This window comes from Aotus nancymaae, unplaced genomic scaffold (genome assembly GCF_030222135.1).
Source record: "Aotus nancymaae isolate 86718 unplaced genomic scaffold, 86718_ANA_hifiasm-v0.15.2.pri h1tg000025l, whole genome shotgun sequence".
Lineage (NCBI taxonomy): Eukaryota > Metazoa > Chordata > Mammalia > Primates > Aotidae > Aotus > Aotus nancymaae.
Window position 1 is genome coordinate 35,464,475 of NW_026988438.1, and position 20,621 is coordinate 35,485,095.

At 49.0% G+C, this 20,621-nt stretch overlaps 1 protein-coding gene across 3 annotated transcripts in view; it reads left to right on the plus strand.

The window, feature by feature from the left end:
• GSDME (gasdermin E) overlaps positions 1-20,621 on the plus strand; it is a 64,284-nt gene that overhangs the window by 23,894 nt on the left and 19,769 nt on the right. For all 3 annotated transcript variants that reach the window (XM_021670158.2, XM_064380539.1, XM_021670157.2), the window contains exons 4-5: positions 16,278-16,449; positions 18,112-18,232. In XM_021670158.2, the coding sequence (XP_021525833.2) occupies positions 16,278-16,449; positions 18,112-18,232 (293 nt within the window). The remainder of the gene's footprint in view (positions 1-16,277; positions 16,450-18,111; positions 18,233-20,621) is intronic.

Here is a 20,621-nt window from a genome sequence, read left to right on the forward strand (position 1 = left end):
CTTATTATTTTAAGCTGATAATAACACTGCTGGCATAAACAAGCAAATAGAAAACTAATACAAACTCCACACCTTAACTTTGTCCCCCTGCTTTTTAACTTTTTTTTTTTTTCTGTTTATATCTTACTGTACAATCTATGTCTGGAAAAGTTTTTGTAGTTTTTTTTTTTTTTTTTTTTTTTTTTTTTGAGACAGAGTTTTGCTTTTGTCACCCAGGCTGGAGTGCAGTGGCATGATCTTGGCTCACTGCAACCTCCGCCTCCTGGCATCAAGTGATTCTCCTGCCTCAGCCTCCTGAATAGCTGGGATTACAGGCACCTGTCACCAAGCCTGGCCGATTTTTTGTATTTTTAGTTGAGATTGGATTTTGCCATGTTGGGCAGGCTGGTCTGAAAGTCCTGACCTCAGGTGATCCACCCACCTCGGCCTCCCAAAGCGCTGGGATTACAGGCGTGAGCCACCGCCCCCGGCATTGTACTTACTATTTTTAATTGGTTCATCTTTTTGTCTTTCTGCTTAAGATATGAGTCGTTTACATACCACAGTTAGTGTCATAATACTCTGTTTTTTCTGTGTACTTACTATTACAAGCACATTTTGGACTTTCAGATGGTTTCTTATTGCTCATTCATGTCCTTTCCGATTGAAGTACTCTCTTTAGCATTTCTTGCAGGACAGTTCTGGTGTCGATAAAGTCCTTCAGCTTTTGTTTGTCTGAGAAAGTCTATATTCTCCTTCATGTTTGATGGATATTTTTGCTGAATACACTATTGTAGTTTAAGTATATTTTTCCCTCAGCACTTTAAATATGCCACGCCACTCTCTCCTGACCTTTAAGACTTCTGCTGAAAAGTCTGCTGCCAGACATATTGGAGATCCATTGTATGCAGTTAGTTTCTTGCTGCTTTTAGGATCCTTTCTTTATCCTTGATTTTTGGGAGTTTGATTATTAAATGCCTTGAGATAGTCATCTTTGAGGTAAATCTGCTTGGTGTCTATAACCTTCTGGCACTTAGATATTGATATCTTGCTCTAGGTTTGAGAAATTCTCACTATTACCCTTTGAATGAACTTTCTACCCCTATTTTTTCTCTTCTTCCTCTTTAAGACCAGTAACTCTTAGATTTGCCCTTTTGAGACTCTGTTCTAGGTCTTGTAGGTGTGTTTAATTCTTCTTTATTCTTTTGTTTCCTCTGATGTATTTTCAAAAATCCTGTCTTCAAGCTCATCAGTTATTCCTTCTGCTTAATCAATTCTGCTATTAAGAGACTCTGATGTGTTCTTCAGTATGTCAATTGTGTTTTTCAACTCTGGAAATTTTGTGTGAATCTTGTAAATTATTTCAAACTCTGTTAAATTTATCTGATAGAATGCTGAATTCCTTCTCTGTGTTATCTTGAATTTGAGTTTCCTCAAAACAGCTATTTTGAATTCTCTGTTTGAAATTTATCTGATAGAATGCTGAATTCCTTCTCTGTGTTATCTTGAATTTGAGTTTCCTCAAAACAGCTATTCTGAATTCTCTGTTTGAAAAGTCACACATTTCTGTCTCTCCAGCATTGGTCTCTGGTGCCTTATATAGTTTGGTGAATTCATGTTTTCCTGGATTGTCTTGATGCTTGTGGATGTTTGTCAGTATCTGGGCTTTGAAGAGTTAAGTATTTATTGTAGTCTTTGCAATCTGGGCTTGTTTGTACCCATCCTTCTTAGGAAGACTTTCCAGGTATACAAAGGTACTTGGGTGTTGTCATGTAAGTTTTTTGTCACTGCAGCTGTTATCTGCGTTAGAAGACACCCAAAGCCCAGTAACTCTGTGGTTCTTAGAAACTTGGGGCAGTACCACCTTGGTGGTCCTGTATAACATCCAGAAGAATTCTCTGGATCACAGGCAGAGACTCTTGTTCTCTTACCTTGCTTTCTCCAAAACAAACCGAGTCTCTCTCTATGCTGAGCTGCCTGGAGCTGGGGGAGAGGTGACACAGGTAACTGTGTGGCCACCACCGCTGGGACTGCACTGGTCAGAACTGAAGCCAGCACAGCTCTGGGTCTTGCCCAAGGCCTGTTGTAACTACTGCCTGGCTCCTGCCTCTGTTTGCTCAAGGCCCTAGGGCTGTATAATCAGCAGGTGGTGAAGCCGCCAGACTTGTGTCTGTCTTTCTCCCCAGACACAAGGTGAGTTCCCTGGGGCTCCAGGCAGGTCCAGAGATGCTGTCCAGGAGTCAGGTCCTGGAGTTGGAAACCTTAGAAATCTGTGTGGTGCTCTATTCTCCTGTGGCTGAATTGGCTGTCAAATCACAGGACAAAGTCCCTTCACTTTTCCTTCTCCTTTACCCAGGCAGAGGACTCTCACCCCATGTCCACCGCCACCACAGGCCCACATGGAACACTGCCAGCCCACTGCTGATACTCATTTAAGGCCAGGGGCTCTTCAGTCAAATGCTAGTGATTTGAGACTCACCCTTCAGGGCAGTGAGTACTCCTCTGGGCCTGGGTAGGTCCAGAAATGCCATCTAAGAGCCACAACCTGGAATTGGAGACTTGAAGGGCCTGCTTGGTGCTCTGTCCCACTGTGCTTAGCTGGTACCTAAGCTGCAAGACAAAGTCCTCTTTGCTGTTCTCTCCGCTTTTCTGATGCAGAAGGAATCTCTCCTGATGGCCACCACAGCTGTGAAAGTGCTGGGTCACACCTGACCACAGCTGGGGAGGCGTGTCTCAGAGTCTCATCCAAGACCCGTGGCATGTATTGCCTGGTTACTGCTGTTGATTATGCAGGGCACAGGGCTGTTTAGTCAGAAGGTTAAGAATCCTGTCACAGCTGTGTCCTGCCTTTAAGGCAGAAGGTTACTTTCTGGGCCAGTATGTGTCTAGAAGTATCTGGCAGCTAGGGCTGCAGTGGGGGCCTCACAGCTCTGCCTGGTGCCCTATCCCACTGTGGCTGAGCTGGTATTCAAGTTGCAGTACAAAGTCCTTTTCCTCTTCCCTCCTCTCTCCTCAAGGGGAAGGAAGGGATCTCTTTTGGAGCTGCGTGTGGTGCTGCTTGGAGTTGGGGGAGGGTCGGGGCTGGCACTCCCTTGGCCACCCTGGTTGGTGTCTCAGCAGGTCATGTACCCAGGCCCCAGATCCACTGGCTCTGAGCCCAGCACAACTCCAGGACTTGCCTAGGAGCTGCAGTCCTTGTGGCCTAGACTGTATTTCCAGTTTATTTAAAAACACCATAGCACTTTAGCCCATGGTGGTGAGGCTTGCCAAAACTCAGATTCTGACCACTGGCATGTGGGATTCTCCTCTGGGTAGGGCTGCTCTAAATGCCCCGAGTGGGCACTGGCTGAGTTCTGCCTGGTATTGGCAGCACTGAGTTCCAACGCAAAGCCCCACAGTTGCTGTGCTCTCCCTCCCACAAGCACACGGATTATCTCTGTGCCACGGGGCTGCTGTCCAGAGATAGGGGAGGGGTGGTGCTGGCAACTCAAGACTGCCTTCCTACCCTCTTCAGTGTCTCTTGCAGCAAAATGAAGCTAAAACCAGATATTGTGATTGCTCAGCTGATTTTTGGCTCTGATGAAGGTGCTTTTTAGTATAGATAGTTGTTGAATTTGGTGTTCCTGTCAGGAGGACAATCACAGGAGGCTTCTGCTCAGCCATCATGCTCTGCTCCTGGCCTTTGAACTTTTTTGTAAGAGTTTTTTAAGGTGAAAGATTTCAGGACCCATGTCTTTCTTAGAAAAAACAAAGTTTGAACTGAGCTTCCTTCCTACCTGATCAATTTCCCCATGGCCAGCAGATGGTTTGGAAATGATCTCATTTGTCTTTGTGCTTTACTCCACACTGGCATCATTATTTTTAGTAAACAGTTTGTGCCTAACAATGAAGACTTCTGTCCACCTGTACTTGGAGATGTGAATTTCCTGATTGTGGTCCTCTCCTTGATTCTCTTTTTGCTGTGTTTCTCCTTCCAGGGCGGGTGTAAGTGGTCAGAATAAACCAGGGCATCCCAAGGTCTGGCGGGGAGGGGCTGGCAGTAACTCTTATGCTGGTCTCCTGGTATTGGCAGGTGGAGATATTTTTAGGCTGACTTCAGGGTGGTAAACTTCAGGCTCATTTTAAAAATCAACACAATTGGCCGGGCACAGTGGCTCACGCCTGTAATCCCAGCACTTTGGAAGGCCGAGGCGGATGGATCACGAGGTCAAGAGATCGAGACCATCCTAGCCAACATAGTGAAACCCTGTCTCTACCAAAATACAAAAATTAGCTGGGCATGGTGGCACGTGCCTGTAATCTCAGCTACTTGGGAGGCTGAGGCAGGAGAATTGCTTGAACCCGGGAGGCGGAGGTTGCAGTGAGCCGAGATTGTGCCACGGCACTCCCGCCTGGTGACAGCGCAAGACTCTGTCTCAAAAAAAAAAAAAAAAAAAATCAAAACAATTGGTGGTGGAAACAGAGGGAAAGTTTAAGGAATAACATAATAAATGCTGCTATGCCACCTCCTAACCAGCTTACCCAAAGATCTTTTTCTTTAAACCAAGACATAGGCGGCATCTTGTCCTACCTTCATGACCCAGAATTTCATTTATCAGCAAAATAGGGTAGATGTTACTGTGAGAACTCAGAGAATATGAACAGGGCACGTAGAGGAGTGCCTGGCATGTGGCAAGTCCTCATTAATCGTGACTATTAGTGTTACCACTAGCAATAAGTATAGAGCCTGGCTAGCAAGCCTGGCAAACGTCAGAGCTCCCGGGGAGGGAGGGTGTGATGCAGCTTGCTGAGAGCCGGACCGGGAGCTGCAGAGCTGCAGGAGTGAGGTGAAGTCCTTGGAGTTTCCAACGTGCAGCATGATGCTCCCTCTGAGCTCTTGTTTTCCTCTCCCATGGAGGAGACAGGCACCTGCTCAGTCACCGTTCTGAACTCCACCGTGGAGCGACTGACACCTTCAGTGAACATTGGCAGGGCTCTGGTTCTTGCATGTAGCAGCAGCCTGTGTTCCCCAAAATACGTGCTGATCCAGATGCGTAGCTGGGCTACGGAGAAGTCTGCAAAGCACACAGGCTGTTCTTTGTACATGTTTTGTTTGTGGCGGGAGATGTTGATTTGATTCTTAAGTAAAGACATATGGAGCCCTTGAGCAGTATCAGTAAGGCCTTCATGGGCCTTGTCCTGGTCACCATATTCTCTGTGGAAGCAAAGCTGTGAAGCTCAAGTCCCCACCAAATCCACTCTCTTTAAAAGATGTCTTTCCTGAGAAAGGCTTCACTCATCTCTGTGCTATCTGAAATTCTGCCAATTTAGTATTTTTTTTTCTAAGTGATTCTGTCTCCTGGTCTTGGTGTTAGTGAGCCCCTGGCAGCTTGTCTGACTTCTGTTGTTTCCTTTCACAGTGTAAATGTGGCTCCCTGTAGAGAAGGATGTGCTGGGGACCCTCTAATACTTGTTCTCGGGAGTGGTTTTTGTCTTTTTACAGAAATCACCTTGTCCGATGAGCTTTAAAGGTTACTTCAGATCTTTTTGGAACTAGGTAGGATTTAAGTCCTAAGAAAAGTCATTCAAGTACTATTTTCTTCTAAGATTGTTAGGTATTACTGTATTTCTTCAAATCCAAGATGCCATCTATTGAAAGAGGCACCATTATTCCGTGTACTGCTGAGAAAGAACACTGCCAATTAAACCGTGCCACCTATCAATCGTAAAGCATCCTGATTTCAGAGACGTTAAAATGTAAAGAAAAAAATGTGTGTCTCAGAACTGCTGAGCTGCAGTGTCTACAATCAGGATGGCTGGAATGGGTCAGGAGCTAGAATTCAGGCGAGCAGATGTTGGTTCCACTTGGGGTTTTCGTGCAGTGTCTGATGCCGAGACTCAGCCCTCACTGCACTTCTCATCTCTCAACCTCCAACGAGCTGCTGGGTGAGGCATGAGTCCAGTGGGTTCAGCCAGGAATCTGAGTATCAGACATGGCTCCTTCTTCACCTTCTCTCCCATACCTTGTCTCTCACCAGTGGATCCTGCCTCTTAAATATCAGCCTTACCTCTTTCCAGTCTCATGACAGTTTCTCTGGGAAATGGTGCAGGCCTCCACCAACCATCTCTTACCTGCTCTCATCCCTCCCCTTCCATTGATTCTCCACGGGGCAGCCAGTTAGATTCCCTCACTGCGCAGCCATGCCTCTGTGCTCTCCCCTGTCCTAGGAGGACTGCCCACAGGCTCCTCTGTGCAACAGAGCCATGCTTTCAGTCTTCAGCCTCATCTCTCATCAGTTCCCCTCACATTCTCCAGGTCAGGCGGTGGAGCTTATTTCAGTTCCTGCGAGTAAAACTCCAGGCTCTTTCTACCTCCAATCCTCGTCTGACGTTCACTCCTCCTGTCTGCACAGACACATGAAAGACACACACAGACTCACTCCTGCATCGCCCGGCCAGTTCCTCAGTATTCTCAGGTTAGACCCCACTTCCTTCAGGAGCCACATCAGCCCTGGTGGGATACTAGCCACGCTGTAGGGTAAAGTGTGTCGGAAGTGCCTGTGCCTGTGTCTGTGTCTGTTCCCCTCCAGGAGCGCGCCTGCCTCCTTTACTGTGGGGTCCGGCGCGGTGCCTTTAGCACACTGAGCCCTGTGTACTTGAACGGATAGTTGGTTTATCTTTATTCTGCAACTGAGGAGCCTGAATGTGAACATTAATTAGTTTGCCTGGATTCAGGATTTAAAACCAGGTTCACAAAACACATGATTTTTCCAATCCAATTTCTGTGCACAGAGCTTGGAAAGAGACAGATGTTCCCAAGGCTTTAGCTTGAAGTCAGCTGCATTTGGTTTATCATCTTCCATCTTGCTGCATCTTATCCACTGGAAGCAGTTAATTCATGACTCGTCTAAAGGGTTGAACGTCTACGGTTGCTCAGTCATTTTTTCCTTTTTCTTTCCACGGGTTGTCGTGTGTGAGTAAGATAAGGTATGAGAGACTCTAACGTGGATAGGGGCAGAGCAGTCATGGTGTGCGGGTGGCCTGGCCACTTTGGCAGCAATGTGCAGCGAGCATTCTACCCCAGTTTTGATTTTCCCAGCAATTTACAATCCTGAAGTCATCTTCATTACAGACAAGCAAGAGGGAGAGAGAGAAAGAGAGGGCAGGGCTTATCTCACTGATTTGGAAGCGGAGGCCCAGGACACAGGAGTTGAGGTTTCTAGAGATTTCCTGCACCCCCGGCTGTGGGCTGAGCATCTCTGATGTGTGGGAAGCTTCTGTTATGAAACGTGGTTGAAGTGGGGACTGCTGGTAGCTGCTGGGGAGCCAGTGGGCGGCTGCTTTGGTTTCCAAAAGGATCCACTGCCCGACTCTGGGAAGCTCTCATGGGTTCAACAGAAAGACTGCCAGTTCTTTAACAGTCAAGCACACATTAAGTGCCTTCTGTATGCAGGGCCCAGGAAGGTTTGGGAGGGAGAGGCAGACGGGCACAGAGTGTCAGGGTGGACGGTGCTGAGCTGCTTTCTCACCCAGCCCCTTGGCTTCTAAGTTCTTCGTGCTTCTTGCCTCTCTGTGAAATGAGGATGATGGTTGTTTCATACACCAGTTAGGGTGTCTGGTTGCAAAGAACATTTGTCGTTATCTCGTTTAGGAAAACAGCTGAAAGAGGGTGTGTCTGGTGGACTGAATGGTTCACAGCAGAAGGTCTGCTGAGTGGCTCCATGGGCCCCTGTGGCAGCCGCCACCTGTTGCTTGTCCTGGCAGCTCAAGTTCTCTCGGCCCGTAAATGGCAGCCATGTTGCAGACAAAAGGGCCAGAGGCAGAGAAGTGGCCTCTTCTTTGTGTCATTTTTTTGTTTGTTTGTTTTGTTTTTGCTTGCTTGTTTTTGAGATGGAGTCTTGCTCTGTCGCCCAGGCTGGAGTGCAGTGGTGCGATCTCGGCTCTCTGCAACCTCTGCCACCCAGGTTCAAGCGATTCCCCTGCCCCAGCCTCCCCAGTAGCTGGGGCTACCAGAGCGTACCACCATGCCTGGCTAATTTTTTGTATTTTAGTAAAGAAAGGGTTTCACCGTGTTGGCCAGGATGGTCTAGATCTCCTGACCTTGTGATCCGTCCGCCTCGGCCTCCCAAAGTGCTGGGATTACAGATGTGAGCCACCGCGCCCGGCCCTTTGTGTCCCTTTTTAAGAGGGAGAAAAACCTGAGAACTCCTAACAGACTTTCCTCAGGTCTCATTGGCCAGAATTGCCCTTGATTCCTGATAAGAAAAATGGAGTAACCAAGAATGGCGAAGAGACAAATGAAGACTCACGGGCAGGGCTGGGTGCACCCCGTCTCTTCCTCCCCTGTTACAGGCCCCCTAGTTCCTGAACGGTGCTGGAGATGGCAGCTCGTGGCACCCCCGCTCGTAGTGTGGGAGGGTTTTGGAGCCTTCCAGGTACAGGGTGCTCAGCACAGTTGTTGTTTGAGTGCTGCTCTCCTGCCCTTTGTTGTCAAAAAGCTTACAGACTTTAAAAGGGTGAGTGGAGCCTCCCTTGGAGGGGAAATCGGCAGTTGAAGGAGGCAGTGGCGTGTGTGTTCCAGGACTGTAGGAGGCAGTTACTGAAATAAAACTCTTCGCCACCTCTGTAGACTGGAGGGGGTTGGTTATCAAGAGAGACGCAGACTTTCCCATTTAATGAAATGTCACAGGGCAAAGCCAAGGAGTTTATAGGCAACGTCTGTGGACCTGACTTTCCTACTCTACCGCTGGTCTATTAACACACGTGTGCTCCTTTGTAAACTGTAGCTTTAAAACCCTTGGGAGAAATTCTGGAATTACTAAAGCCTTTATCATCAATACATCTCTCCATTTCTGTGGGTCAGTAATTCTTGCTTAATACTCTTGCAGTAGCTGGCTGGCCACCATCTTCGGACGCTCTTGTCATGTCCCCACCCCTCTTCCTGGGGAGATGTGGAAAGCAGCTCTGGCAGGATCGTGCCGTTTCCTCAGTCTGCATTTGTACCTTTTGCTTCCTGTTGGTTTTTAGAAGAGTGTAGTAGTGGAAAAAGCACTGGTCTCAGAGTCAGAAGATGCAGGTCCTGGTTTTGGCACTGCCACTAACAGGCCATGTGGCTCAGGTGGGCCTGTCACCTCTCTTGAGTGCATTCTCCACTAATGAGCAGAGACCCTGGGTGAGCTCCAGGTGACCAGGGCCATCCCCTCCCATGTCCATCAACAATGCCACTTAATCACAGCTTTCTTGCTCCTTACTGTCCTCCAGCCCGCACTCAGCCTTAGAATCCTTTTCCTACAGCCAGGCAGTAATAGCTGATGGATTGATCAAGGTGAAAATGAAGATGAAATTGCTTTTCTGCCCAGAGCTAGATAATCCCCTTGAGTCCCTTCTAGTTTGATAATTTCTCCACAGCAGACTCAACAAAAGCTCCTGCTCTGCTGTGACGTCCCCTAGAGTTTGGAGAGCCTTACCAGGCTCCCTGGAGTTCCCATTGGAAACTCTTCCTCGAGGCCACTGTTATTATCAAGGGCTTTTGTGTAAGAGGACCCTGCTGGTGGTGGCTGCCTTGGCCTGTTCCCTGAGAAGCTAGCATCTGGCCTGGTGCCTGGAGCATAGCAGGACTCAGGTATTTGAGGAGATGAATGAAGGAGAGTTGAGCTGTGAGGTCTGCCTGACAAAGCTTGCCCTCCCATGGCTCTGCAGGAGGCATCCCGGGGACCTCCTTTATGCTTTGGAAAAGAAAGCTGCTTCCCTCCTTTTGAATATTGTCAGGCTTTGAAAAGTTGTCTATGGGTTTCTTCTCTGTGAGTTTGCATTTTGGCTCTTGAAAGCCTTAGAAGCAGAGAAAATGGAAATTAAAGCTTCAGGCTGGGAGAGGAGGTGGCTTCATTAGGGCTGGGCCTAGGGAGCTGATGGATGCTGGAAGAGCCGGAGCCTCCCTTCCTGCTGGGCTGCTCTCGTCCCCGGCAGCCACGCTGGGCTCTGAGCCTCGCTTCCCTCCCTCCATCGCTGCATGCCGCCTCCCAGCAGCTCCTGCCTTCCAGCCACCTCCCGTCCTGTAGCATGTAGCTGCCGTGTTGAGTGTACCCACGTCCTGTATCCACCTTCCGTCCTGTGTCCATGGAGTCGTGCTCTTAATTGCTTTCAGGGTGCCCTCCCTGGCTCAGGGCTCACCTTATAAAGCATCCTGAAAATTCTGGCCATTTATTTGACCATCCTGGAAAAGGGGTCTTGACTTGGCTTCCCTGCCTATGGTGGAAGGAAAAAATACATTTACGGAGCACCTGCCATCTGCTGGGTAGAGTGTGGGTCACTTTATGCAAGAACTTACTGAACATAACCCTCATAGCAAATTCTCAGTTTACAGATGTGGAAACTGAGCTTCAGGGCTGGAGCAGTAACCCAGCTAGGAGGAGACTGTGTGTTACTCTGTTGGCATTACTGTAAGGAAATACTTGAGACTGGGGAATTTATAAAGAAGGGAGGTTTATTTGGCTCATGGCTCTGCAGGCTATGCAGGATGCATGGTGCCAGCATCTGCTCTCGGTGAGGCCTCCAGAAGCTTCCGATCATGGCAAAAGGTGAAAGAGGAGCAAGCATGTCACATGGCAAGAGCAGGAGCAAGAAAGGGTGAGGGGGAGGGTAACACTCTTTTAAACAACCAGTGTGAACTCAGAGTGAAAACTCATTACTGCAAGGCAGGCGGGCATCAAGCCATTCATGAGGGATCCACCCCCATGACCCAGACACTTCCCACCAGGGCCCACCTCTAGCGCTGGGGATCACATTTCACCAGGAGACTTAGAGGGGATGAACGTTAAACCTTATTGGAGATAGAGCAGGGAACCGACTCTGGGCTGATTCTGGGTGTTTGTATTACACCAACCTGCCAGGTACGGGCAGAAGGGCGACCTCTCAGTAGAACTGGGCGGGCGGGGTTCCGCAAGCCCCTGAGTGAGGAAAGGGCGCTCTTCTCCCGGTGAATGTGAACCCCTTCCCCTGCCTCCAGACCTGCTCCTTTGGGGGTGGTCCTTTGTGTTGACGATATACGCCTCTGCCTCGGCGGCCTCCTGTTCTTGATTTCATATTGCCGCCCTGAGCAAGAGCAAGGAGGATGCCCTTAGAAAGATGTGTGAAGAGAATGAAGGACACCTGCTTGCTCATTTCGTCATGAACGAGCTTCTGCCGCATTTTCCCTGTCTCTGGGCATTGGCTCCTGGCTAGACTTGGGGAGAAGGTCTCATTTCAACCCTGCCCGGCTTTAAGTGAGAAATTACTCATTTATCCCCCAGCTAGTTGGATAGCACAGGGCTAGGCGCCGATAAAAGGAGCAAGGTACTTTGTCCTTCAGGAGCTTACGGTCTGTCCAGAAGGCCTTTTTTTAAAATACAATTTTTTCTTGGACTGGGTAATCTTCACATGGTTTAAATGTCAAAAGGTCAAAAGAGAACAGGTGAAAAGCTTCTCCCAGCCTCTAGAGATGACCACTGCGAACAGTTTTCTGTGTCTCTAAAGCCATTCTGTCTGTGTTCAGTGGCTCTTACTGGGCTTAAGAGAGAGGACGGAAGTCAGGACAAGTCAGGGAAGAACTGTCAGAGGACACAGGGCGGCAGCCATGAGGACAGCAAGATGGGCTCGGGGAGGACAGGCAGGCAGGGATATGCTTTTTTCTTTATTTTTGAGACAGAGTCTCACTCTGTTGCTCAGGCTGGAGTGCAGTGGTGTGATCTTGGCTCACTGCAGTTTCTATCTCCCGGGGTCAAGCGATTCTCCCGCCTCAGCCTACTGAGTAGCTGGGACTACAGGTGCCTGCCACCACACCTGGCTAATTTTTGTATTTTTAGTAGAGATGGGGTTTTGCAATGTTGGCCAGGCTGGTCTCAAACCCCTGACCTTAGGTAATCCACCCACCTCAGTCTTCCAAAGCACTGGGATTACAGGTGTGAGCCACCGCGCCTGACCAGGCATGAATATTCTGATAAAGATTTCCAGAGGACTTGAGTATAACTTGCTTTTTCAGCCTCCATCCTCTGGTCTCGTTAGGCAGGATATTTACATGTAGAAATTAACGTAGGAATACGAGTTAATAGAGATGAAGATTCAGTACAGCCCAAGGGTGCCCTCACCCAGAGTAGAGACAGCAGTGATGGGTGTGGTCATGTGGGCCATTGTAAAAGACCTGGGCTTCCCAGCTGTGTGACTTTGGTTACTGCCATCAACCTCTCTGAGTCTTCTCTTTTTTTGTCTTCTGAAACCCTCATTTGAGCGTTTTAAATGTTTTTGTCTCATGAACTCCATTGCAGTTGAAGAAACCCATGGACCTCTTTAAATGCATATACTAAAGGTTATAAAATATGCAGATTGCATTGAGATTTGGCTGGTTTCCTCACTTGGTGCAGGGGAGCCCTGTGGCATGGTGATTTCTGTTGGAAGAAGGGCCAGAGCCAGGGGCTGGCGACCTTGAGCTGTTGAGCTGAGAACACTGTCCCTAGGAGGATACCGGCTCTCCTTCGTGCTTGGGGCCTGACGGAGTTGACTCAGGGAGGAGGTGGGGAAGAATTCCTTCTGAGATTGCTTTTCAGAAAGTCAAACGAACAATCCATTTTTCCTGATACATAGCTTCCCCTGTCCCTGTGGGGCCTCTCCTAACTAAAGATGATTAGATTTGTCCAGCATTTGGTTTCCAAAAGGTGGCAGCACTGTCTTGGGAAACAGAATCCCAGTGTCTTGGGTGGAAGTGTTTGCTGCTAGGTGGATGCCGCCTGCTGGTCCTTGCAGCCCGGCCTTGGTAGCCCAGGGAAGGAATCCCAGCGGCCTGCATGAGCTGTGGCTGTGTGATACCTGTCTCTCTGGTCACCCGAATCCTAGTCTTGGAGACAGTCTCTGTCCCTGGGCGAGCTTCTGTCCTGCACTGCAGTGGGGCCGCCCTGCAGAGATCTTTTGAGGGCAGCGAGTCAGCCAGCATCTCGGAACTGCCCTGTCATCAGATGCAGGAGGCAGTTGCCTGCCCACCTGCGTAGGCAGCTGCCCTTCTCTTTTGGTGTTTGAGGTGGGGGTTCTGGAGGGAGGTGGGCATTTTAAGCAATGGAGTCTTGAGTGGTCTAGGCTGAGCTTTTTATTTTCAGACAATTTCACGTTGGCTGGGAGCAGTGTCCAGTGTTTGGTGGATTGTGTTTAGGGCGGGTAGGAGGGCTGCAATTTCCAATCCAGCAGAGTCACATCAGACTCCTACAGGCGGCAGTTGCAGGGTCGTCACCAGGCGGTGCTATGTCTGACGTGTGTCTAGCTGGGAGGAGCCCATACCTTAGCTGTAAGTGAGGGTATGTATAGACAGACATTCAGGAATCTGCTAGAAGACAGAATTTTGAACAATAGAAGGAAGAGAACATTGGAAAGAGAACATTTGAATATATGTGCTGACTGGTGGCTACAGTGGCTTTTATCCTTAAAATCTTTACCTACGGGATCAAGACATGCCATCCCTGAGGAAGACTGCGTCTGCTACACACCATTCTTTAGCCGAAGCTGCAGATCCTTCATTTCCCACACCTTCCGTGTCTTCTTTCACACGTGGATGCACAAATACATATGTACACATTCATTCAAGCAAATGTAAAAACAGCAAAACCCCACAAGTTTTTACTCATTTATTTAAAAAAATATTTCCTGAGCTCTTCCCTATGTACTGGGCACCGATCCTGGTCCTGAGATACACAGTTAAGAGGCTGGCACCCTCGCCACCTCCATGGGGTTTATAATCTCGATGTGGGAGTCAGGCCATGAGCAGATAAAGGAATGAGCTAGAAAAATATCCTCTGGAAATGTGCTCTCCAGATAAGTGATCTTAGGGTGTGTGATAGCATGATGGGGGTTCAGGGAACGCTTCCCCAAGGAGGCGACCAATGAGTCAGTAAACTGTGGCCATTAAGGAATGCGTGCCGAGGCCTTGGGGTGGGCCCGCACCTGGCATTTTTAAGGCATAGTGAGAAGGCTGGAAGGTAAAGTCAGCAGGGGGCCGGGCAGATCACATGGGACCTCAGCCTGGGAGAGCACGGGACGGGGGATGTAGCCATTGAAGGCTTTCAAGAAGGGAGTGATGTGGGAAAGTACACCTGCCTCAGTTCAGTGCCCCATAATTCCCACCCAGTGCACACACTGTGGCTTTGTTCTGTGAGCCTCATAGAGGGACACGGGAAGGTGGGTGGAGCCAGCTAGTGTGTGTGTGGCATTTAACTCTGTGCCAGGCACACCCCAATGGCTCACTGCATGCGTCTCATCTAAACCCTGACATAACCCTGTGAGGAGGGGGGCCCTGTTACCAACAGTTTCTCCACGAGAAAACCTAGGTGCAGAGGTGCTCCTTCACTCGAGCTTGCGCAGTGCAAGGGCAGAGCTGAGATCTGAACCCCAGCCGTGCAGGCTTCAGGCTCCATTTTCTATTCCTTCCTGGAAATGGAGTCTCTCGGCAGCTTTGTGGTTGTTAATAGATTTTTATTATGTGTGAGACATTGTCATCATTTGAGTTTCCTTAACCAGTACGAAGATTGAACCAGTTTTTCCTATGTCTTATCTATTTTTTATTGTGGTAAAATAGATAAGACACACATTTACCGTTTTAACCATTTTTCAGTGTATAATTCAGTGGTGTCCATTACACGCGCCCTGTCATGCCATCATCTCCACTCTCCATTCCTGGAACTTCTCATCACCTCTAGTGGGAACTCTGCAGCCGTCAAGCAGTGACTCCCCATTCTCCCACCCTGCAGCCCTGGTAACCTCCAGTCTGCTTTCTATCACTATGAATTTCCTATTCCAGATATTTCATATAAGAGGAACCATATAATACTGTCCTTTTGTCCCTGGCATTTGTCACTTGGCGTAATGTCTTCAGGGTTCACCCATGTTGCAGCAGGTGTCAGAACTTCACTTGTTTTTATGGGTATCTCATGATACGACTGGAATACATTTTGTTTCTCCATTCATCTGCTGTTGGACACTTGAGTTGTTTCTATTCTGGGCAGGTGATTACCTTGAGACGGGACTTTCCTAGCTACTCAGTCCAGTTCCAGGGCTACTTTCTGAAGCCCAGAGAATCTGAGTCTGCCTAGGATGGTGACTTATCACGTGTGTGGTCAGGGACGGGTGCTGAGCTTTTTAAGGTAACTAACCTGTTAAAAAAAAAGACCAGAATGGATACCATAATTTTTCTTGTGCTGTCACCAACCCTAATTTGGTTCTTGTCCTGTCCATTTTATAGACACGTAACATTGAATGAGATCCCTAGAGAGGTTATTTCATCATTTGCTTCTAAGCATGAAATCCTCTCCTGTAAATAAAAATTTAGTCTGCTCCTGAAATTTTGCAGAATTTCGAGTGGCTGAGTGGGAGCCCCAAATCTCTGCCGAGTGACTCTGGACAGGCCATGCATAATCAGCTTCAGTTTTCCTATGTGTAATATGACATCAAGTCCCTTCTAAGAGATGAAACATCTTTCCTAGACGGGTTAAGAAGTTTCCTTTCAGTTCAAATCTAATTTCCTCCTTGCTACTTGTACTTTAGGGCTATTCCTTTCTCAGTGAGAAGCAATTGGTCATCATTTCTCCAATCATAACCCTGGATTTCCTGGGCCACGGCTGTGACATCTGACATCCCTTAGCTCTGATTAAATAACAAAGTGGAGTTTCAAGGGTCTAAGGCAGATAGATTGCAGTTTCTTTCCTGGTTAGTTTTCTTTTCTTTTCCTTTTTTTTTTTTTTTTGAGACAGAGTCTTGTTCTGTCGCCTAGGCTGGAATGCAGTGGCACAATCTTAGCTCACTGCAACCTCCGCCTCCCGGGTTCAAGTGATTCTCCTGCCTCAGCTGGTAGCTGGGATCACAGGCGTGCGCCACCATGCCTGGCTAATTTTGTATTTTTGGTAGAGACAGCGTTTCACTATGTTGGTCAGGTTGGTCTCTAACTCCTGATCTCAAGTGATCTGCCTGCCTCAGCCTCCCAAAGTGCTGGGATTACAGGTGTGAGCCACCGCGCCCGGCCCTGGTTGGTTTTCTTTTCTTCTCCTTGACAACCAGCGCTGTTGTTTGACTGAAAGCCCCCTTCCCTCTGGCATCTAGCCTAGCCCCCAGAGGCCTGGCAGCTCTGAGGTGGCCTCAAGAGTTTGGTTTATGCCTTTCCAGGTAACCTGCCCCTCTCTCATCACCAGGAAATCAACAAAGCCTGGCTGTCACCTGCTCACTCCTCAGCTGCCTGCTGTGCAACAGGAAATTCATGCTACACCAATGTCCCCTGAGGCACTAGGCCACTCACAGCAATTTTTCTTTTTCAGAACAATAAATCTGAGAAACCCTGTGCTCCAGCAGGTGCTGGAGGAAAGGAATGAGGTCCTGTGCGTTTTGATACAGAAGATCACGACGATGCAGAAGTGTGTGATCTCCGAGCACACGCAGGTCGAGGAGAAGTGCGGCGGCATGGTGGGCATCCAGACCAAGACGGTGCAGGTGCGTGCGGCCGGGCTGCCCTGCGGTCATGGCTGGGCAGTCATGGAGACCTTGGTTGGGGGCCTCTTTGGGTCGTGTCTTCATTAATCAGGACTCTTTCTGTAGCAAGTTAAGAGAAACCCAACTCACATTGGCTTAAATGAGCAAGACTGTATTGGCTTGTGTAGCTGAAACACTTGGGGTAAGGGGCTCCAGTCACTGCTGGATCCAGGCCTTGGGGATATAGGGAGCCGGCTTCCCTGGGTTGATCCTGTCTTGGATGGGCTCTCCCTATGGTGCTGGCAGCTCCAGGCTTGCTCCTGATTTGCTGCGTCTCACCAGACCATCCCGGGATGTGTCTGTTCCTGAAGCAGGGCAGGGCCACAGGCACTCGAATGGGCCAGGCGGGCCGGCGTCAGGTGCTCTTCCCTGTGGGCAGCAGATGTTTCCCCCAAGAAAAACAGATACACAGACACTGACCAGGCCAAATGCAAGAGAATCCCTAGAGCCTCTCAGAGCCGGAGCTGTCACAGTGATTACTTGGAATTAGCTCTTGCAAATCCTTTGTGGGTTGAGTTAGGGCACGTAAGATCTAGCTATCTCTACATAGTTTTTTCTGGAGTAAGTAAGTTATCGACTTAAGTCTTACCAAGCTGACCCATCATGAGCCAGTACTAAACTTCAGTGGACAAGGTGGCTGTCAACTCCAAAGCGTTTCCCCTCCAGCTTGCCATGGTGGCTGATAATTTCTTAGAAATTTACTTCTTGGGATAACTTTTGGCTTTGTCTAGAGGAACCAGGAAAGTTGTATTTGGAAGGAGCTGGAGGTAGAGGTCTGGGGCTGGCCTTCTTGCTGGGATGGGCAGGGAGGCGGGCTGGATAGCTCATAGAGGGAGGCGCTGTGGGAGATGGCTCAGGCCAGCCCTGCCGCTGCTTCTGCCACAGTCACCACCTGCCAGCGTTTTGGAGCCTTTGAGAGTCAGGAGGCTGGCTGCCATTTCTCGATCCAAAGCAACACCCTCTGACCAGGATCAAGTTGCTAAAAAAACATTCTCTGATTGCCAGTGTTTGGCAAACAAATAGATCATCATCTTCCTCTCACCAGGACATTGTGGGAAGGGGTCCTGTTTGTAAGAGGGTTTGAAGGCGAGAGCTTCGGTGCCTGACTTCTTGGCGTTTCCTGCGTCTCCTCCCTCTGCCCTCTCCCCACTTCCCTCTCTGTTCCTGGTTTTCTCAGCACCGTGCACCATCCACAGGGGTCTGGAGTGAGGTGCAGGGGGCAGGGGTCCTCTCAGCTAGGTTCTCCCACTCCAGCTTTGTTACTGCTTAAGGTTCTCACTAGGATTTCAGCTGTTTCCATAACTCATGATGGAGGGAATTGGGAGGTGATCTTATGTGTCGTATGATCTTTGCACAGCACTGCAGACCAAACTTCACTGTATCCCACACTCTGGAATCTCACTTTGATACCACGAGGTTGGCCATTTTTCTAGGAATGTGTGTAGTGATGCCAAGAAGGATTGAGCCGCCCCATTCCCCATGCTGGCTGGCTCCTCCGTTCCACTCGGTTCTGTGCACATTTCTCAGCATCACGTATACAAGGCATGAGGCTGGCTGCAGTGGGGAACAGAGCAGCCGGGAGAGCCCGAGTGCACAGGTGGGAGTGTGTGTTTTTGCCCACAGGTGTCAGCGACGGAGGATGGGAATGTCATGAAGGACTCCAATGTGGTGCTGGAGATCCCAGCTGCCACCACCATTGCCTACGGTGTCATTGAGTTGTATGTGAAACTAGACGGCCAGTTCGGTGAGTGCAGCCTCCTAAGGGTGTCGAGGGATCCCCCAGCACACAGCATGTTGCCTGAGGTACATGCGTACTGCTTTGGAGACTGTGGGAAGAGAAGGAAGGAGGTCTGAAGAGTGTAGACTGTCTCATGGCAATGTTCCTGGACACGCGGGCTGTACTAGGGGAGGGGTGTGCTGAGGGGTGCCTGGAGCAACACCTTCCTCTCCCCCAACGTTGGTGCGGGGTGAGGTTCCACCAGCACAGCAGGTGCTGGGCTGTGCCCTCTGGGCATCAACCTGGGCTCTGCGTCAGACTGGGCATCAACCCTGGTGCCACGATGTCCTATGAGGTCTCAGGCAAGTTACTGAATCTTGCTGAGTCTTGGTTCCCCGTCTCTGGAAGGTGAAGGGCATTTCTTCACGGGGCTGTGTGAGGATTTAATGAGATGAGGCCTGTGAAGCGCCTGGCACAGAGGTCATTTATTAACTCCTCCGCCTTTGCTATTAATAGTGTTATCACCAACACTGTTACCCCACCTTCCCTCCCCAAGTATGAAGCCAGACATGCTGAACTTGACCTTTCTCTGCTGATCACAAGTGTGTTGAAAGCGCAGAGACCCTGCCGCTGTCACGGAAGAAAACCCAGGCTTTGGTTCAGGGAGTGTCTGCTCATTTTAGGTGCTCACAGCCCCTTCCCTTGTGTTCCAATGAGAAGAGGCTGGTTCACTCAAGAAAACTCTGTGACTGCTCCTTAGGGACATGAGTGGGTAACTGTAACATCATAAATTAAGATTTTTAGGTATGACAATGATATTATATTTATAAAAATGAGTCATCCTATCTTTGAGAGATATACACTGAAACATTCACGGATGAAATGGTAACATGTCTGTGGTTTGCTTCAAAAATAATGTGGGTGGAGCGTAAAGGGCGTGTGCGGGGGCAGCTGCCGTGGGAAGGGGGCGTGGCTGAGAGGTGACAGTGGTTGAAGCTGGCCGGTGGGCACAAGCAGGTTCTTTCTCCTCCTCTCTATTCTTGTGCAGTTTGACATTTTCTGTAACGGCATTTTTTAAAAGTGCCGTGACAGACCGTGCACGTGCCTGCTGCCGCCTCCTGCTCCTCCCCCATTTGTGGAAGGGGGGCAGTCTCCCGTGAGACAGCTCCTCCTGCCCTCGCTAAGCCCACACGAGTCACCACACCATTCAGCGACCACTACAGGGACTCAAACAGAACGCTCAGTGTCCTCGTGTGCTGCTGTCGACAGGGCGTTTGCGGATCCCTGGGAGAAACGGGCGAGGCACAGAAGGAAGGCACTGAGCCTCCCTCTCTCACTCTGCAGATGGAGCAGCCTGCATTTCAGGGCGGTGAAATGATTTATCTGAGGTGGCATAAAGAGAAAGTGTCAGTTTGAAGAAACTGGACAAGGAGGTGGGTCAGGGACCAAGAAATGCTGAGAATACCAGGTGTCTTGACTTCCTTGAGGCCCGTGCTTCCAAATTTGTGTCCTCCAGGGCATTTTTGTTATTATTATTACTCTTTCTCTTTGAAAGACTTTGTCTTCCAAAATACTGCATTACGAAGATGATCATATTCCAGTCTCTGATATTCGTATGTGGTAAGTAGGGTCACCAGCTGCACTTATGGGGTTCCAGCCCCCATATGTCAGCCTTGGTGGTCCTGTCCAGTCTTGCTGATGGCCAGTGGACAATGTGTCACTCACTCCCCTCCCAGCTTTACTGAGGTATGACTGACACACAAAAACGATGTTTACGATGTACAAGTGATGATTCAATAGACATTGCGACGTGATTGCTACAGAGTCAAGCTAATGAACACATCTGTCATCCAGCATAGTTAGCATTTGCACGCATGTAGTGAGCACACTGTCCACCCTCTCAGTAAGTCTAAAGTAAACACTGCAGTGCTATTACCTCCAGTCACCATGCTGGACCCCCAGAACTTAACATCTCACAGTTGGAGGTTTGCATGCTTTGACAACATCTCCCCATTTCTCCCAGTGCCTGGCAACCACCATCCTACCCTCTGCTTCTGTGAGTTCAGCTTTTTTCAGTTCCAAGTATAAGGAAGACCATGTGGTATGCGTCTTTCTGTGCCTGGATGATTTTACTTAGCATAATGTCCTCTGGGTCCATCATGCTGGCACAAATGGCAGGCTTTCCTTCTTTTTCATGGCTGAAAAGCATTCCATTGTATAAATGCATCACGTTTTGTTTTTTGTTTGTTTGAGATGGAGTCTAGCTCTGTCGCTCAGGCTGGAGTGCAATGGTGTGATCTCGGCTCACTGCAACCTCTCCTCCTGTGTTCAAGCAATTCTCCTGCCTCATCCTCCCAAGTAGCTGGGACTATAGCCACGCGTGACCACGCCCAGCTACTTTTTGTATTTTTAGTAG